Below are 16,711 nucleotides of genomic sequence, written 5' to 3'. Positions count from 1 at the left end.
AAGGGCAACCCACTCCAGTATTTTTGCCTAGAGAATTTCATGGACACAGGAACCTGGCAGGCTACAGTCCAGGGGGTTGCAAAGAGTCAGACATGACTAAGCAACTCACTACTTCTATGTTACTATAATTTTTAAAAATTGGTCTAACCCATAACTTGAGCACAATGAAAGTTACAACTTCTCCAGGCTGCCCTAACACATATGTGTCTCTCCTGAACCACCAGGGAAAAATCCTCCCCTTGGGTCTTCTAGATGCCCCCATTCCAACCCACTGCCCCTGTTGTGGCCCTGCCCCTTCTCTTTCTATATCTAGAAGTTTGACACATATCCCCTCAAATAGTCAGTACTCACAGTTCCATCCTTGACCCTTTTCTCACTCTCTTATACATTCTCTGCATCAACTCATTGTCCCTCACGGTTTCAACCATCACTTCCACATGGACGACTCTCAGATCTTTGTCTCAGTCCTGACATTTCTTCTCAGTTACAGCCTCGGTGAATAAAGACCAAAAGTTCTGGGCTGTAAAGAAAAAGGCTAAACACCTAAAGTTTTAAGCTGTATTTGAAGCCCACTGAGAAAAGGATTTAAGAAAGAATTTTTTTTAAAAGACAAGGCAGCAGTCTTTCTGGGTAAACCCACAGAGCACAGATAACTGACATGAACTCACCTGCCTGATTTTCCAGTGATATTTACGGAAAGATAGCCTGTTACAGGGAAGAAGGAATATGGAGAAGCATGTCAGATCACATAAACAAGAGTACCACTGCTTCGAAAAAAGTTATAGACCCATGTTTTTTGTTTGTTTTGTTTTGTTTGACCACCCTTAGGGTAGTTCCCCCACTAGGGATCGAACCCAAGCTCTCTACACTGAAGAACAGAGTTTTAACCACTGGACTACCAGGGAAGTCTTGACACCTGTATTTTCAAGTTAATATTTAATTTTACAACATTCCTTTTAGACCTCTCACAACAAATATCTATCTGATAGATACCTTCAATTTCCAAACAGCAGAGCAGGAGAAAATTTAAATTGCCCCTTCTTTAGAACTCCCAGCACTTTATGACTCTCAAGTAACATTTCTCCAAAGTGGCCTCATCCTACAGTGATGTAGCTGTGCTGTCTAAAGTACATTCGGTAAATTCTGTCTTCATCCTCTTCAGGTCCCCTTGGTAGAGTGCACAGTGCCTGGCCCATAGCAGGGGTTTCCAGGGGCCCGTCCTGCCTTCCTACAGCTCTGAGCTTATGAACAGAGAGGTCTGTGTTCACAGCCACAACTCCCCAACTCCCCTCCATTCCCAAGACCCCTGAAAACATACAAGACCTCTACTCCAGCCTTAGAGTAAACCCCTTCTATCTGTCACAGCCCTGGTGAGTGAAGTGATCCCAGGAGAGCCTGTGGTAAACTGGAAATAAACCTCTACTTACCAGAGGCTGCCACTTCACAGCCTCAACACTATTGTTCAGTTCAGTTCAATTCAGTAGCTCAGTTGTGTCCGACTCTTTGCAACCCCATGGACTGCAGCACCCTAGGCCTCCCTATCCATCACCAACTCCCGGAGTTTACTCAAACTCATGTCCATTGAGTCGGTGATGCCATCCACCATCTCATCCTCAGTCGTCCCCTTCTCCTCCCACCTTCAATCTTTCCCAACATCAGGGTCTTTTCCAATGAGTCTGTTCTTCACATCAGGTGGCCAAAATAGTGGAATTTCAGCTTCAGCATCAGTCCTTCCAATGAATATTCAGGATTTATTTCCTTTAGGATGGACTGGTTGTATTGCCTTGAAGTCCAAGTGACTCTCAAGAGTCTTCTCCAACATCACAGTTCAAAAGCATCAATTCTTTGGTACTCGGCTTTCTTTATAGTCCAACTCTCACATCATACATGATTATTGGAAAAACCATAGCTTTGGATTAAAGATTTACTGAGCATGGCCTCGCCCATCAGAACAAGACCTGGTTTCCCCCTCAGTCAGTCTCTCCCATCAGGAAGCTTCCATAAGCCTCTTATCCTTCTCCATCAGAGGGCAGACAGAGTGAAAACCACAATCACAGAAAACTAACCAATCTGATCACATGAACCACAGCCTTGTCTAACTCAATGAAACTATGAGCCATGCTGTGTAGGGCCACCCAAACGGACGGGTCATGGTGGAGAGTTCAGACAAAATGTGGTCCACTGGAGAACGGAATGGCAAACCACTTCAGTATTCTTGACTTGAGAACCCCATAAACAGTATGAAAAGGCAAAAAGGTAGGACACTGAAAGATGAACTCCCCAGGTCAATAGGTGCCCAACATGCTACTAGAGATCAGTGAAGAAATAACTCCAGAAAGAAGGAAGAGATGGAGCCAAAGCAAAAACAACACCCAGTTGTGGATGTGACTGGTGATGGATGTAAAGTCCAATGCTGTAAAGAGCAATATTGCATAGGAATCTGGAATGTTAGGTCCATGAATCAAGGCAAATTGGAGATGGCAAACAGGAGGTGATCAAACAGGAGATGGCGAGAGTGAACATTGACATTTTAGTGAATCAGCAAACTAAAATGGGCTGAAATGGGTGAATTTAACTCAGATGACCATTGTATCTACTACTGTCACAAGAATCCCTTAGAAGAAATGGAGTAACCATCATAGTCAACAAAAGAGTCCAAAATGCAGTACTTGGATGCAATCTCAAAATCCACAGAATGATCTCTGTTCGTTCCCAAGGCAAACCATTCATTATCACAGTAATCCAAGTCTATGCCCCGACTAGTAATGCTGAAGAAGCTGAAGTTGAATGGTTCTATGAAGACCTACAAGACCTTCTAGAATTAACACCCCATAAAGATGTCCTTTTCATTATAGGGGACTGGAATGCAAAAGTAGGAAGTCAAGAAATAACTGGAGTAAGAGGAAAATTTGGCCTTGGAGCAGAAAATGAAACACAGCAAAGGCTAATAGAGTTTTGCCAAGAGATGCACTCGTCAGAGCAGACACCCTCTTCCAACAACAGAAGACTCTACACAAGGACATCACCAGATGGTCAATACTGAAATCAGATTGATTATATTCTTTGCAGCCAAAGATGAAGAAGCTCAATTCAGTCAGCAAAAACAAGACTGGGAGCTGACTGTGGCTCAGATCGTGAACTCCTTATTGCCAAATTCAGACTTAAATTGGGGAAAACCACTAGACCATTCAGGTATGACCTAAATAAAATCCCTTACGATTATACAGTGGAAGTGACAAATAGATTCAAGGGATTAGGTCTGATAGACAGACTATTGTTACCATTAAAGAATGGACCAGTGTTTCTGGATCCTTCTCTCTTTCCAGAGAAATCAGAAGCCTGCACCAGTAGGTAAAATCTCCCAGCTGGTAAACATCAGGGACTCAGTCAATTAAAGAAACCATGCCCATGGGTTCTGCTCTGTGACTCATCAGCCCCCAGGTCTTATGCCTTGGCGGCGCTCTCCTTCTCTTTGAATCCTCTCTCTACATAATCTCAGCCACTCCACAGCTCCCATATCACTTCCAATGATGAAGTGTGAATGACTTTCAATTCCTTTAAATTTTTTAAGTAAAAAATTGTGCATATATATATATATATATATACATGCTGATTTGATTCATGAAATGATTACTACGGTCCAACTAGTTAACATACCTCATCTTTTCATTGTTGTTGCTCAGTCATGTCTGACTCTTTGCAACTCCATGGACTGCAGCATGTCAGGCTTTCCTGTCCTTCGCTGTCTTCCAGAGTTTGCTCTAACTCATGTTCCTTGAATAGGTATGCCATCCAACCATCTCATTGTTTGTCACCCCCTTCTCCTCCTGCCTTCAATCTTTCCCAGCATCAGGATCTTTTCCAATGAGCCAGTTCTTCCCATCAGGTGGTCAAAGTATTGGAGCTTCAGCTTCAGCATCAGTCCTTCCAATGAATATTCAGGGTTGATTTCCTTTAGGATTGATTGCTATGATCTCTTTGCTGTTCAAGGGAGCCTCAAGAATCTTCAGCACCAAAATTCAAAAGCATCAATTCTTTGGCTTTCAGAGAAGTGTTAGAAGAACTTTTATCTACAGATTCCCATCGCTGCCCAGGAATCCCAGTCTTGCAGGAGGTTCCCTCTATTTGGTACTCAAACTGAGAGGAGGGTCGTCCCAAAACTTCAGACTGAAGATCCACTAAGAGGGAAAACATCTTTACCATTGTCCCAGAACACAGTATGTCTAGCCTTCCAGTACCTCTGAAGCCAATGTATCGTCTTCCCAATTAAATTTAAGGGGACAACATTTCCGAAGACCATTCTACATCTAAAACTAGTGACAGTGAGTGATCCTGGGGGGTTCTATTTCAGCTCACACCTTTGTCTGTTATCTATGGAAAGGATATTTTTAAATCTGAAAAGAAACTGAGAAATTCGAATTATGGGGAAAAGAAAGCCATACTATCACTTTTACAAAATGTCCCGATTTTGCTGTCTTTTTTGAGTATTAAGATCATTGTAGTTGTTTTATGTGTTAAATTGTCCAGTGAAAGATGCAAAATATGTACATATGGTTATACTTACCTCCCTATTTTGTATGTCAAGCCTTAAACTATTATTAAAAGTACCATTTTCAGCAAACCAAGCAACCAGTAGTAAAAGAAAATGAAAGCTATTCAATCATTATCTGAGCAGATAATGACATCCTTTGTCTATTGCCTTCTATGATCTATCAGTACTGTTTCCAAGAGCAACGACACGTCAAGAAATTTCATCCCTTGATGACACAATAACATTTCTGTTAAAAACATTTTATTAGGAAAACCAGTCTTTTCTTCCTTATGAGCAGGAGTTGTTTATTTTTTAAACAAAGACCTCTTCATTCTCCCATCAATGAAGCTATTTTTCTAATAACCTTGTTCCATTTTCAAATATTAATGTGTGACATCTCTGTTGAATGGGTTGTTTAAGACCCTTCATGTTGTAGTTTATTAAAACAACTAAAAGAACAGTTTCTAATTAAATAAGTAGGACACAGGAACTGAAGCAGCTATATATTCAGTGAGCCTCTGTGTTCAGGTCATGTTGCTCATTTCAAAGGAACCACTTTAAAGTCTAAGGGAGGGTATCATCTGAGTACCTATCGCCACTTCCACTAGTCAGTGGTGAATCATATCCATGTTGTGGAAGTAACAAATCTAATTAAAGTTGGCATTGCCTTTAACAAAGCTGTCAGTAGCAGCCACCTTGACTTTCATGGGCGGGAGAGACACCCCTTTATTCCACTTTCCATTCTTCCATTTCTGCAGCCACTCACTGACCCATCTCATCCTCAGTCATTCACTGTTCCTATTTTCTCAGTAGAAGAGACAGCACACTCCTCCGGGTCCTCCGCTGTAGAGCACCTTAATAGAAGATCATGTATACAAAACCTTTTGGATTGTGTCTGCCTACAACTTGGAGTCAGTAGCCTGTGTTAGAAATGGGAGCTGTGACTTGTCTTTGATCTCACTCACTTTCTGCATGACTTTGGCCAAGCTATAAAACTTCTCTACAGCTCATTTTCCTCTTTTCTAAAGTGACAGAGTAGGATTCTGTGAAATATTAAATCCCAAAATGTTTATGATCCTATCAGGGAGAAGTATACATTTTACTCCTGAGCTCTTTACTGCTTCCCAACACTTAAGTGCAAACTGGTCTTCCAGCTGGACCCTGAGACATCAAGTAGTTTGGCCCTAAGATACACCTTACAAAACTTTTATTTAAAAAATACTTAAAGAACCAAGATAGGAAAATTACATCTTCTACTTAAAAATTATATATACAATTAAAGTTTCCATATCACCCCTAGAGGCACTTTTAACACTCGTGTTGCCAAGGGTATCACCAAGAATTGAGGAGTACATGTTTATTCAACTGTATGTGGCAGCTCTACAGTTCCCTTTCCAAAATGATTTGATGGGTCAACCTTCTTCATTTTGAAAATCTTTATTGTACTTAATTTTTTTTAATTACAACACAATAAACTATGGTGTTCCTGTTTAGTACTTAGTTGATTTGATGATGGGCTAATACTCAGTCAGTTTTGTGAACAGCAGGGGTAATGATGAGAAGAGAAGAAATGAGGAAAGACTTTGTGGGGACATACTTTGGTTCTTTTTCTAAAAGAAAATACGGAAGTTGCATATCTGGGAGAGGTCTATATCTGAGAAGTGTGTGAGATACTTGACATTTTTTTTAAGAAATTCATCTTCCTTTAACATTACTCATTGCATGTTCTGAACAAGAGTTATTTTGCAAGGGCAAGTTTATGGTGAAGCAGAGGGGTTGCTTTCTTCACAGGTGCATAGCATTTCATGGGCAGTACTGAAGAATTCTGTCTTTCTGGCTAGTTAGGTAATATAGATTGCCCAGCAGGAAAGGCTTGTTAGATGAGGATGATAACTCAAGTGTGCTTCAGGAGCCCCATTATGAAAATTACTGGTCTAAGTGTAAGCCTTGGTAATTAATGGATAAGTAATTCAGTGTAACCTGTAATACCTAGGGGTAGAAACTCTGTATTAACAGGTTAAGTTAACCTGATTTTTCCCACTTTTAGGAACTAACGTGATCCAAAGGCTATAAGAAAAGCTCATCAGGTTCTCATGAAGTGAGCAGACTCAGCCCTTCTTTTTCTGGAACCCTTTGCTCTCCTCCCACTGCAGTTTGCTCCTATTCCTTCCTCCTCAGTCACGGCTGCTGCTGCTGCTGCGGCTGCTGCTGCTGCGGCTGCTGCTGCTGCGGCTGCTGCTGCTCAGTCGCTTCAGTCATGTCTGACTCTGTGTGACCCCATAGACGGCAGCCCACCAGGCTCCCTGGTGTTGCACACCCCTAAACCACTTCTCCTCCTGGACAACCCTTATTCACCCTCATAGTTTGGGCTTACAGACTAGTTCCTTGTGAAGAATCCTACCTCCATCACCTCCTCCACTACAAGTCAGAATTAGTAGCTTTTTCCTTTTGGTTTCTGAACCTTGCTGTTGTCAAGTTAATCTCCTCCACAGGATCATTGTCTTCTTAAGGGTAGAGTGTCTAGATATCTGTGTTATCAAACCAAACTGGGGTCCGCTCCCCCAAATGCAGTAAAGCCAATCTACTGACACTGGTTTGTGGTGAAGGAAAGTGCCATGTTTGTTGCAAGGCGATACACAAGGAGTTCAGGACAAGCAGTGCTCAAAAAGCCAAACTCCTCTATGGGTTTCAGCCAAGCAACTTTAAAGTCCAGATGAGGGAGGGGCATCCCAGCGTATGTGATCAACTCATCCCCAGTTCTCTGGTTGGTTGATGGTAAGGTAACTGGGTGATGTTACAGGGGTTAATGTTATTAATCCTTAGGCAACAGTAGGTCTGGGGGCTACATGCTCACAATCCTCAAGTAGTTAATTTCTTCCATTTGGTGGTGATTTTAGCATCTGTAAAACAACTCAGGAACTGTGAATCAGATGCTATTATTTAGGTACTTCAGAGAGAAACCAGAGCAGAGAAGATGGAGGAAGGGTCTGTCTTGGGAAGGCCCTGCAGGATCCTGCCCAGTTACAGCTGCATTTTCCATCTGCAGACCAGACAGTGCCTGGCAGATGGGAAGAGTTAAAAATATTGGATAATTTAATATAATCACAAGGACAATATGGAAACCTCGTGGGAGACAGTTTACTTTAGAAACATGCACAGACAACCTCCATCCATCAGGTAACATTTGTTTTCCTAATCTTAGGTTCAAGTGACCTTGATCCTTCGATGATGTTGGACACTGGAGAGATCATTGATATGGGATCTGATTATGAAGATCAGGTAATTAAAATCTAAAAATATTTGTCTATTTAAATGTTTTTAATTTGGGTCTTTATAAGTGTTTCATGAAAATTAGAATTACAAATAATTCTGTGAAATGATTACAGATAACTAATCATCTGTTCCATGATAAATCATACTGCTTTTATTCACTAACTTTGGCCCTCTAACCCTCCTTTATCCACAGACTCAAAGTGGTAATTAATTAAGGGAAGATCTGTGGTCAAAAGTTATATGAGCTAGAAGTAAGGCTACATGAGGTTCTCTTGCCCAAGAATTTATCTGTGTCTCATTCTTCCCAATTATAAGCCCAGTATTTACTAACCACTGCTTACAGATTCAGGGCCCTGCTTTCTTTTTCTAACCTTTAAAAGGGACTGCTGACCAAGGACAACACAGCCAAGAAGTCACATATATTTTCTATTTGGATAAGAAATTTATCTGGGTCATTTTTTCTCAGCAGAAGAACTCTTCTTCCAGCCCTGTTTTAATGAACCAAAATAGTTGGCAAATGATCTGACTCTCTAATTAGGCCTTATTTTTTAAAAAGTACCTTGTCTGAAACTTCATCCACCTCTCATCAATGCTCTTCTGCAGTGGCTGAAAGCCAAGTGGGCGTGTTCTCCTGGACTTTTCCCGCATTTTCAACTAATACATGTCACAAATTAAGGAAATAGACCTGACCAGTGTCCAAATGTAATGGCTGTTTCTCTGTTTCACATACGTATTCAGAAATTATTTTCACAGGCATTAAGTTTCTTCCCTTACATCACAAAGCAAGGAGAAGATATTGACAAGTATTGAAAATATCTTTTAGCATTTATTAAGCACTTCATACATACTAAACATTGGGCTAGGTTCCTTAACTTGATTATCTCACTAATTCCCCACAACATCTCTAGGAAATAGAAATTATTATCTTTATTTCATAGATAAGAGAATTAAGACTCCAAGAGTAATTTGCATGCAGTTACACAAATAGTTTCTCAGTGGAGCTTGTGAACTCAGGGCAGTTTCCCTAAACCTGCACTCTGCCACCCACCATTCTCAGTCTCCAAAGACAGGCCATTCAGTGATGAATTTTTGGAGCCTTTTCAGTTGCTGACTCTTAAGACCTCAGCAGAGGCAAATGCCAAACAACCACTATAAAAAGTGAGCTCACCATCTAAAATTATAGACCGCACCAAGAAATGAACCATAGCATGAAATCCAGCTGATTAAACAAATGAAGGGTTCACACCCCAAGGACTAGACAGAACAGAAAAATCTGAAAGAACTCTTAATCAAGGAATATTTAAAATATCCAAAGAGATAAAGGGAAGATTAGAAGTCTTGAAACAAATATGGAAAAGAATGGAAAGCAAGAGGCAAAAAGGAATAGTGAGGAAGAAATAGAAATTCTAGGCACAAAAAAATATTGTCATTGCAATAGAAATCGTGTCTAGTAGACTAGACACAGCTAAAAAGAGACAATGCTAGAGCTGAGAAAATTTCCTTAGAATAAAACAGAGAGCTAAAAGAGAGTTCTTCTTGTCAAAGAAAGAACTTGGGAGACACTGAGGATGGAATGGTTGGGTCAACATGGCCTAAAAGGAGTTCCAGAAGGAGGATTGAGTGGAGGGAAAAGAGCTTCGTGTTAACAGATAATGGCTGAGAATTTTACAGAGATGAATAAAGACAAGTCCCCAGAACGAAGGAGCACATTGTGTCCTGAACAGGAAAAAAAAACCCTCATCTAGTCTTCTTTCATTTAGCAAATATTAATAGAGCACCTACTATGTGTCGGGTACTACTTTGGAATATCTAATTGTATGAAACAGACAAGGAGTGTCCATCTAGGTGAGGAAGATAGTATACAAGAAACATGTTAGTAAACGAGTAAATATCCTAGATTGATATGTGCTGTGAGAAGGGAAAAAAAAAAAAGAACAAGGTAGGAAGGTTAGGAATGCTGGAATAGGGACAGATTATAGTATTAACCAGAAGAGTCAATATTAACTAGGATGGTCTCATTAAAGAGGTGAGATTTGAGCAAAGACTTGGCATATAATGTAAAACATAGAGAACACAAAATACTAAAGACAAAAATAAACTATTAAAAGTGAAAAGGTATTACCTAATAGTTTGGTGGGGAAGGGCAACAGATTCAATAAGTCGGGTGCTTGCCTTTTCTGAGTACCTCCAATAAGTCAGATGCTGTGTTTTATGGTTTACACACATCATTGCTAATCTTTCCAATAAATTAAGAAGGTAGGTCTGTTAAACTAAAACTCAGAGAGCTTAAAAAACTTCCCAAGACCACACAGCTAACAAGTAGTAGAGTCAGGAATCAAACTATGGTCAGTCTGGCACCAAAAGCTAGTTTATGCTTTCACATTCCAAATAAAGCCATTATCAAGGTCACTGACAATCTATTGCCAATTCCAGTTAATGCTTTTTCATCATCTTTCTTGACCTTTGCTCCCTTTGATCCACTCCTGTGACAGTAATGCAAAAGCAGCCACAACTCTACTTAAAAGTGTGGCTGTGTTCCAGTAAAACTTTATTTACGGTCACCGAAATTTGAATTCCACATATTTTCTTGTGATTTGACTATTCGAAAATGTAAAGCCCATTCTTAACGAAGACGCTGTTTACAGTCAGCAGAGTGGATTTGGCCTGTGGCCATAGGTTGCATTGGAGGAGGAAATGGCAGCCCACTCCAGTATTCTTGCCTGGAGAATCCCGAGGACAGAGGAGCTTGATGGGCTGCTGTCCATAGGGTCACACAGAGTTGGTCACGACTTAAGCGACTTAGCATGCATGCATGCATTGGAGAAGGAAATGGCAACCCACTCCAGTATTCTTGCCTGGAGAATCCCAGGGACGGGGAAGCCTGGTGGGCTGCTGTCTATGCTGCTCTGTCTATGCAGAGTCTGACACTACTGAAGCGACTTAGCAGCAGCAGCATAGGTTGCTGACCATGGCTATAAACCATCTCCACCTCTTGACACTGTCCTATTGGTTTCTAACATTTCTATAGTATTTAATACTCTTCTAAATGCTTCACATTTATTACATTTTATCCCGAGACAGTTACATGAGATTGATATCATTATCCCAGTTTCACTGATAAGGAAACTGTAGCCCAGAGGAATTCAGAAGTTTACTTAAAGTCACACACCTGGCAAGAGGTAAAGACAGAATTCCAACACAGCCGTCCGACTGCAGAGCTGGAATCAGGAAAGACAGATGAGGCTCTGCTATAGTGGCAAATAAAACTCAGGGGACTTCGCTGGCAATCCAGTGGCTGAGACTCCATGCTTCCACAGCAAGGGGCATGGGCTCAGCCTCCGGTCAGGGAACTAAGATTCAGCATGCCATAAATTTCTTTTCAAAAATTTTTTTAAAAGGAAAGAAGAGCAAACTAATGGAGCTTATATCTTAAAAACAAAAACAAAAACCATCAAAATTTGAGTGTTTTCCTTCCAGAGAGACATCCAAAGGGGCCGTGGATAAGAAGGGGAAAAGCATGGGGCTGGGGGAGTGGTGGAAACTTGCTCTTAATTGCATATTTCTTCCTCCCACGATCATGAGACATCCCCTGTCACTGACTCTGCCTGTGTCTAAGGAGGCTGAAAAATGGAGCTTTCTTAAGTGTTTAGTGAGCGCCAAGCCAGCCTGGACTGCAAAGCTCTTGCCCCCACTGTTCTCTCTCTCACACTCCTCTCACTTCTTGGTCCACTCTTTCTTGGTTTTCTTGTGAACTCTCCTCTGTTGGTGCATTACTTCAATATGAGCATCCCCGGCATCCTGGCAAAGGGAACCTTCGCTCCTCACTGCACATGTTATCCTTTGAGAAGCTTGACCACAGGCATGATTTCAGCTTCATTCAGAGTCCCCTGGTGAGCTTCCAATGCCTATGTCTGCCTGCTAAACAGCACTGGTTGGATTTCCCACGTGCATCTCAAACTCAGAACGTCCAAAACTGAACTCACTGTCTTCCCCCACAAAATCTGTTCTTCCTTCTGTTTCCCCTATTTCTGTGAATGATACCACCATCCTCCCAGCTGCCCAAGCCAGAGACAAGGGCGTCTTCCTAGTCTCCTTCCTTTTTCTCCCTCCCTACAGCAGGGTGATCAGAAAGCTGGTCAGCAGGTCCATTTTCCTGTGCAGGCGTCACTCCTTCCATCTCCAGTTCCACTGCCACTGCCCTGGTTTACACCCTCACCCTTCTTCCGCAGGACCGCTGAGAGTGTCCAAGCCAGTCTCCCTTCCCCAGGCTCCTCGCCCACGAAAATCATCTTGCTTAAAAGCCAAGTCAGTCAGCATATCCCACTGCTTAAAACTCTTCATGGCTCTTCATTGATGTCAGAATTAAATCAGAACACTTATCAATAGACATGGGAACTTTCAAATTAGCCCTTCCATCACCTCCTTCCCCAAACTCATCCCTTGCCAATCACCAAAACACATGGCATGTGCCAGCCACACCAAGCCATTTGCAGTTCCCCTAAGTGGGGGTTGTGCTTTGTGAAGTCTCTTTCCTCTATGTGGAAGCTTCTGCAGCCCCATCACCCCTGTGCCGGATAACCTCCACTCATGGTCCATCAGGACCACACTCCTCCTCGAGGAAGCCCTTCTCGCCCCATGTCAGGTTCACCTTCTTGGGGGGCCCACGAGCCCCTGCGTTCTAATATCCTCTTGCATTGCGTTCTGCTCTCCTGTTACTCAACCAACACACAATATGTGCTCAAAAAATGCCCATTTTTTGAAAAGTCAAAAAAATGATTTCTAGTTTTTCTACTTCAAGTGTTGAAAGGGGAAAAAAAAAAAGCCTAGGCTTTAGTATCCTGTAAAATTATCCTTCAAAAATGAAAGAGAAATAAAAACTATCTCAGACGGAAATTGAGGCCATTTGTTACCAGTAGACCTGCCATGCAAGAAATGCTAAAAGAAGTTCTTTAGAGAGAAGGAAAATTATATAGGTCAGAAATTCAGATCTACATAAAGAAAAGAAAAGTATCAGAGAATGGATAAGTGAAAGTAAAATAAAAACTTATTTTTCTTATTCTTAATTGATCTAACAGATAATGATGTTTTAAAAACAATAATAGCCACAATGTATTTTATTATGTATGTTTACATATTAGTGAAATGAATGACAACAAAGGATGGAAGGGAGGAATGAGGAATATTTTATTATTATAAGGTACTTGTACTGTCTGCTTATTTGAAAGTGGATTTGGATTAGTTTAAATGGGTATTGCAAATTCTAGAGCAACCACTTTTTAGGGAGAGTGGGATGATTTGGGAAAATGGCATTGAAACATGTATACTATCATGTAAGAAATGAGTCACCAGTCTAGGTTCTATACAGGATACAGGATGCTTGGGACTGGTGCCTGGGATGACCCACAGAGATGATATGGGGAGGGTGGTGGGAGGGGGGGTTCAGGATTGGGAACTCATGTACACCCGTGGCAGATTTATGTCAATGTATGGCAAAACCAATACAGTATTGTAAAGTGAAAAAAATAATAAACAATAATTTTTTTTAAAAAACACATATCCTGTATTTAAAATAGATAGCCAATGGGAATTTGCTGTATGGCTCAGGAAACTCAAACAGGGGCTTTGTATCAACCTAGAGGGGTGGGATGGGGCTGGAGATGGGAGGGAGATTCAAAAAGGAGGGGATATATGTATACCTATAGTTGGTTCATGTTGAGGTTTGACAGAAAACAACAAAATTTTGTAAAGCAATTATCCTTCAATTAAAAAAATAAATTTAAAAAAAGAAACATAATTGATATGCTAAGGAAGGAGCGAAAATGGAATCATATAAAATGCTTAACTAAAGATACAAAGGCAGAAAAAGTTTGGAGATTAAAAGAAGCAGCAAAGAACATGGGCAATATATAGAAAATAGTAACAAATGCTAGATGAATCCAATTATATCAGCTGATACTTTAAATATCAGTGATCTAAATACTCCAATTAAAAGACAGATTTTCAAAACCGATCAAAAAAAGACCAGCCACGTGCTGTCTTCATTATTGCTCAGTCACTAAGTCATGTCTGACTCTACTACATCCCCACAGACTGTAGCCTGCCAGGTTCCTCTGTCCATGGCATTTTCCAGGCTAGCATACTGGAGTGGGTTGCCATTTCCTTCTCCAGGGGATATTCCCAACCAAAGGATCAAATCCACATCTCCTATATTGCAGGCAGATTTTAAATTTACCGCTGAGCCACAGGGAAGCCCACATGCTATCTGCAAGAAACTTTTCTTAAATATAAGGATACATATAGATTAACAAAAAGGAATAGATAAAGATGTATCTTTTAGCACTAAATAAAAGAAAGCAAAAATAGCTATATTAATTTCAGACAGGGCAAATTTCAAAGCAAGAAAACTTATCAGGGATAAAGAAGAGTGGTACCTGATGATAATGGGGTCAATACTCCAAGAAGACATAACCAATTTATAGTGTATATGCTGCTAACAACAGAGTGTTTCTAGACTCATCATTTGCCCAAGCCTTTGGTCCCATTCTTTCCATCTGCCCTCGAACTTTGCTCCATTAACTGGTACTGCTTCATCTTTCTAAAAGCTCTCATCTTCAGAGTATCTTTCTTCTCTATCTACCAACCCACCCACCATCCCCACTTGGAAGGAAGAAGGCCATTAACATTGCCAAATGTCATAGAAAGGCCACACTGGATACTGTCTTTCCTCTACCCTTTCCTTCAGCACTAAATTTGGCGAAAGAGAAGTCAGCTCCCCTGCTTCTATGCCCTCACCCCTCATTCTGTCCTATAAACCAGCTTCTGCCTATTTGTTCCCCTAAGAGAGCTTTAGAAGTCATCTCATTACTGCCAAGTCAGGAGAACATTTCCTAGTTCCTACAATGTCTGGGGCTCAAGACACCAGCTTGCATTTCTTTCTCAAAACACTTGGGTGCCTTGGTTTATGCCACCTCTGTGGCCATTATTTCTCTACCTCCTTCTCCCAGCATGGTTTTTCTTACTCTGCCCTCCCTTTAAAATAGTGTGTTCACCCAGTTCCTTTTTTCGTTGTTTGTTTAATGCCAGCTTTCAAGGAAGGAAGAATATGTTTAACACTGTTACATACTCATTCTGTTTAAAAACCATCCAGATGACTTAAAGGCTGTGTCAGGAGTGGGAGGATCCCTCTTCTCACACCACACAACTGCTTCAGCTAAGCCCATGACTTCACCTTTTTTAATTATTCATTCAACTCATATAGAGAATATTTGATGTGCCAGACTCTTATGTGAGTTACTGAAAATATACAGTGAGCAAAAGAAGATACCGTTCCTACTCTCATTGCTCTTACAGGTAGAAATAGATAATAGAATAATCACATAAATAGAAAATTAAAACTATGCTGTTTGGGAGAAGAAGTACATAGTGCCATGTGTGTGCCCAAGTGGGATTTACCCCAGGGATGCAAGAATTTTTCAGTATCCACAAACCAATCAGTGTGATACACCACTTCAACAAATTGAAGAATAAAAATTATATGATCATCTCAATAGATGCAGGAAAAGCTTTTGACAAAATTCAACAGACACTTATGATTTAAAAAAAAAACTCTTCAGAAAGTGGGCACAGAGGGAACCTACTTCAACATAATAAAGGCCATATATAACAAACCTACAGTTAACATCCTACTGAACTGTGAAAAGCTGAAAACATTTCCTCTAAGACCCAGAACAGGACAAGAATGTCCACTCTTACCACTTTTATTCAATATAGTTTTGGAAGTCCTAAACATGGCAATCAGAGACGAAAAAAGAAGTAAATGGAATCCAGACTGAAAAAGAAGTAAAACCGTTATTGTTTGCAGATGACATGATACTATACATAGAATATCCTAAAGATGCTACCAGAACTGCTACTAGAGCTCATCAATGAATTTGCTCAAGTTGCAGAATACAAAACTAATACAAAGAAATCTTTTGCATTTCTATACACTAACAATGAAAGATCAGAAAGAGTAATTAAGAAAACAAACCCATTTACCATCTCATCAAAAAGAATAAAATACCTAAGAAAAAAACTACCTGGGAACACATGTAAGAATTAAAGATTTTAAAATTAAAAAAAATAAAAAACTATTTAAAAAAAAGAAAAAAAACTACCGAAGGAGGCGAAAGACATATGCTCAGAAAACTATAAGACACTGATGAAAGAAATAAAAGATGACACAAACAGATGGAGAGATATATCATGTTCTTGGTTGGAAGAATCAATGTTGTCAAAATGATTATACTACACAAGGCAATCTACAGATTCAGTGCAATCCCTATCAAATTACCACTGGCATTTTTCACAGAACTAGAACTTGAAAATCTTAAAAGTATATGGAGACACAAATTGACCCCCCAAAAACAAGGCAATCTTGAGAAAGAAAAACTGAGCTGGAAGAATCAGCTCCCTGACTTTGGACTATACTACAAATCTACAGTCATCAAAACAGTATAGTGCTGGCACAGAAACGGGGATATAGATCAACAGAACAGGATAAAAAGCCCGGAAATAACCCCACACACCTATGGTCAATTAATGTCTGACATAGAAAGCAAGACCAGGCAATGGAGAAAAGACAGTCTCTACAATAAATTGTACTAGGAAAACTGGAAGGCTATATGTTAAAAAAAAATTCGAACATTTTTTAATACCATACACAGAAACAAACTCAAAATGGATTAAAGATCTAAATGTAAGACCAGAGACTATAAAACTCTTAGAGAGAAACATAAGCAGAACACTCTTTGACATAAATCACAGCAATATCTCTTTCAATTTGTCTCCTACTGACAAAGTTTCATAAGTCACAAAGTCAAAGCTGTGGTTTTTCCAGTGGCCATGTATGGATGTGAGAGTTGGACC

The 16,711-nt window shown here is 40.3% G+C and overlaps 1 protein-coding gene across 1 annotated transcript in view; it reads left to right on the top strand.

The window, feature by feature from the left end:
• The window catches only part of AK5 (adenylate kinase 5), a 270,567-nt gene that overhangs the window by 138,326 nt on the left and 115,530 nt on the right, over positions 1-16,711 (top strand). Inside the window, exon 8 of the mRNA XM_052637682.1 lies at positions 7,734-7,810. Coding sequence (XP_052493642.1) covers positions 7,734-7,810 — 77 coding nt within the window. The remainder of the gene's footprint in view (positions 1-7,733; positions 7,811-16,711) is intronic.

This window comes from Budorcas taxicolor, chromosome 3, assembly GCF_023091745.1.
Source record: "Budorcas taxicolor isolate Tak-1 chromosome 3, Takin1.1, whole genome shotgun sequence".
NCBI lineage: Eukaryota > Metazoa > Chordata > Mammalia > Artiodactyla > Bovidae > Budorcas > Budorcas taxicolor.
The sequence above is the reverse complement of the archived record's forward strand: the minus strand, read 5'-3'. Positions and strand labels throughout refer to the sequence as shown.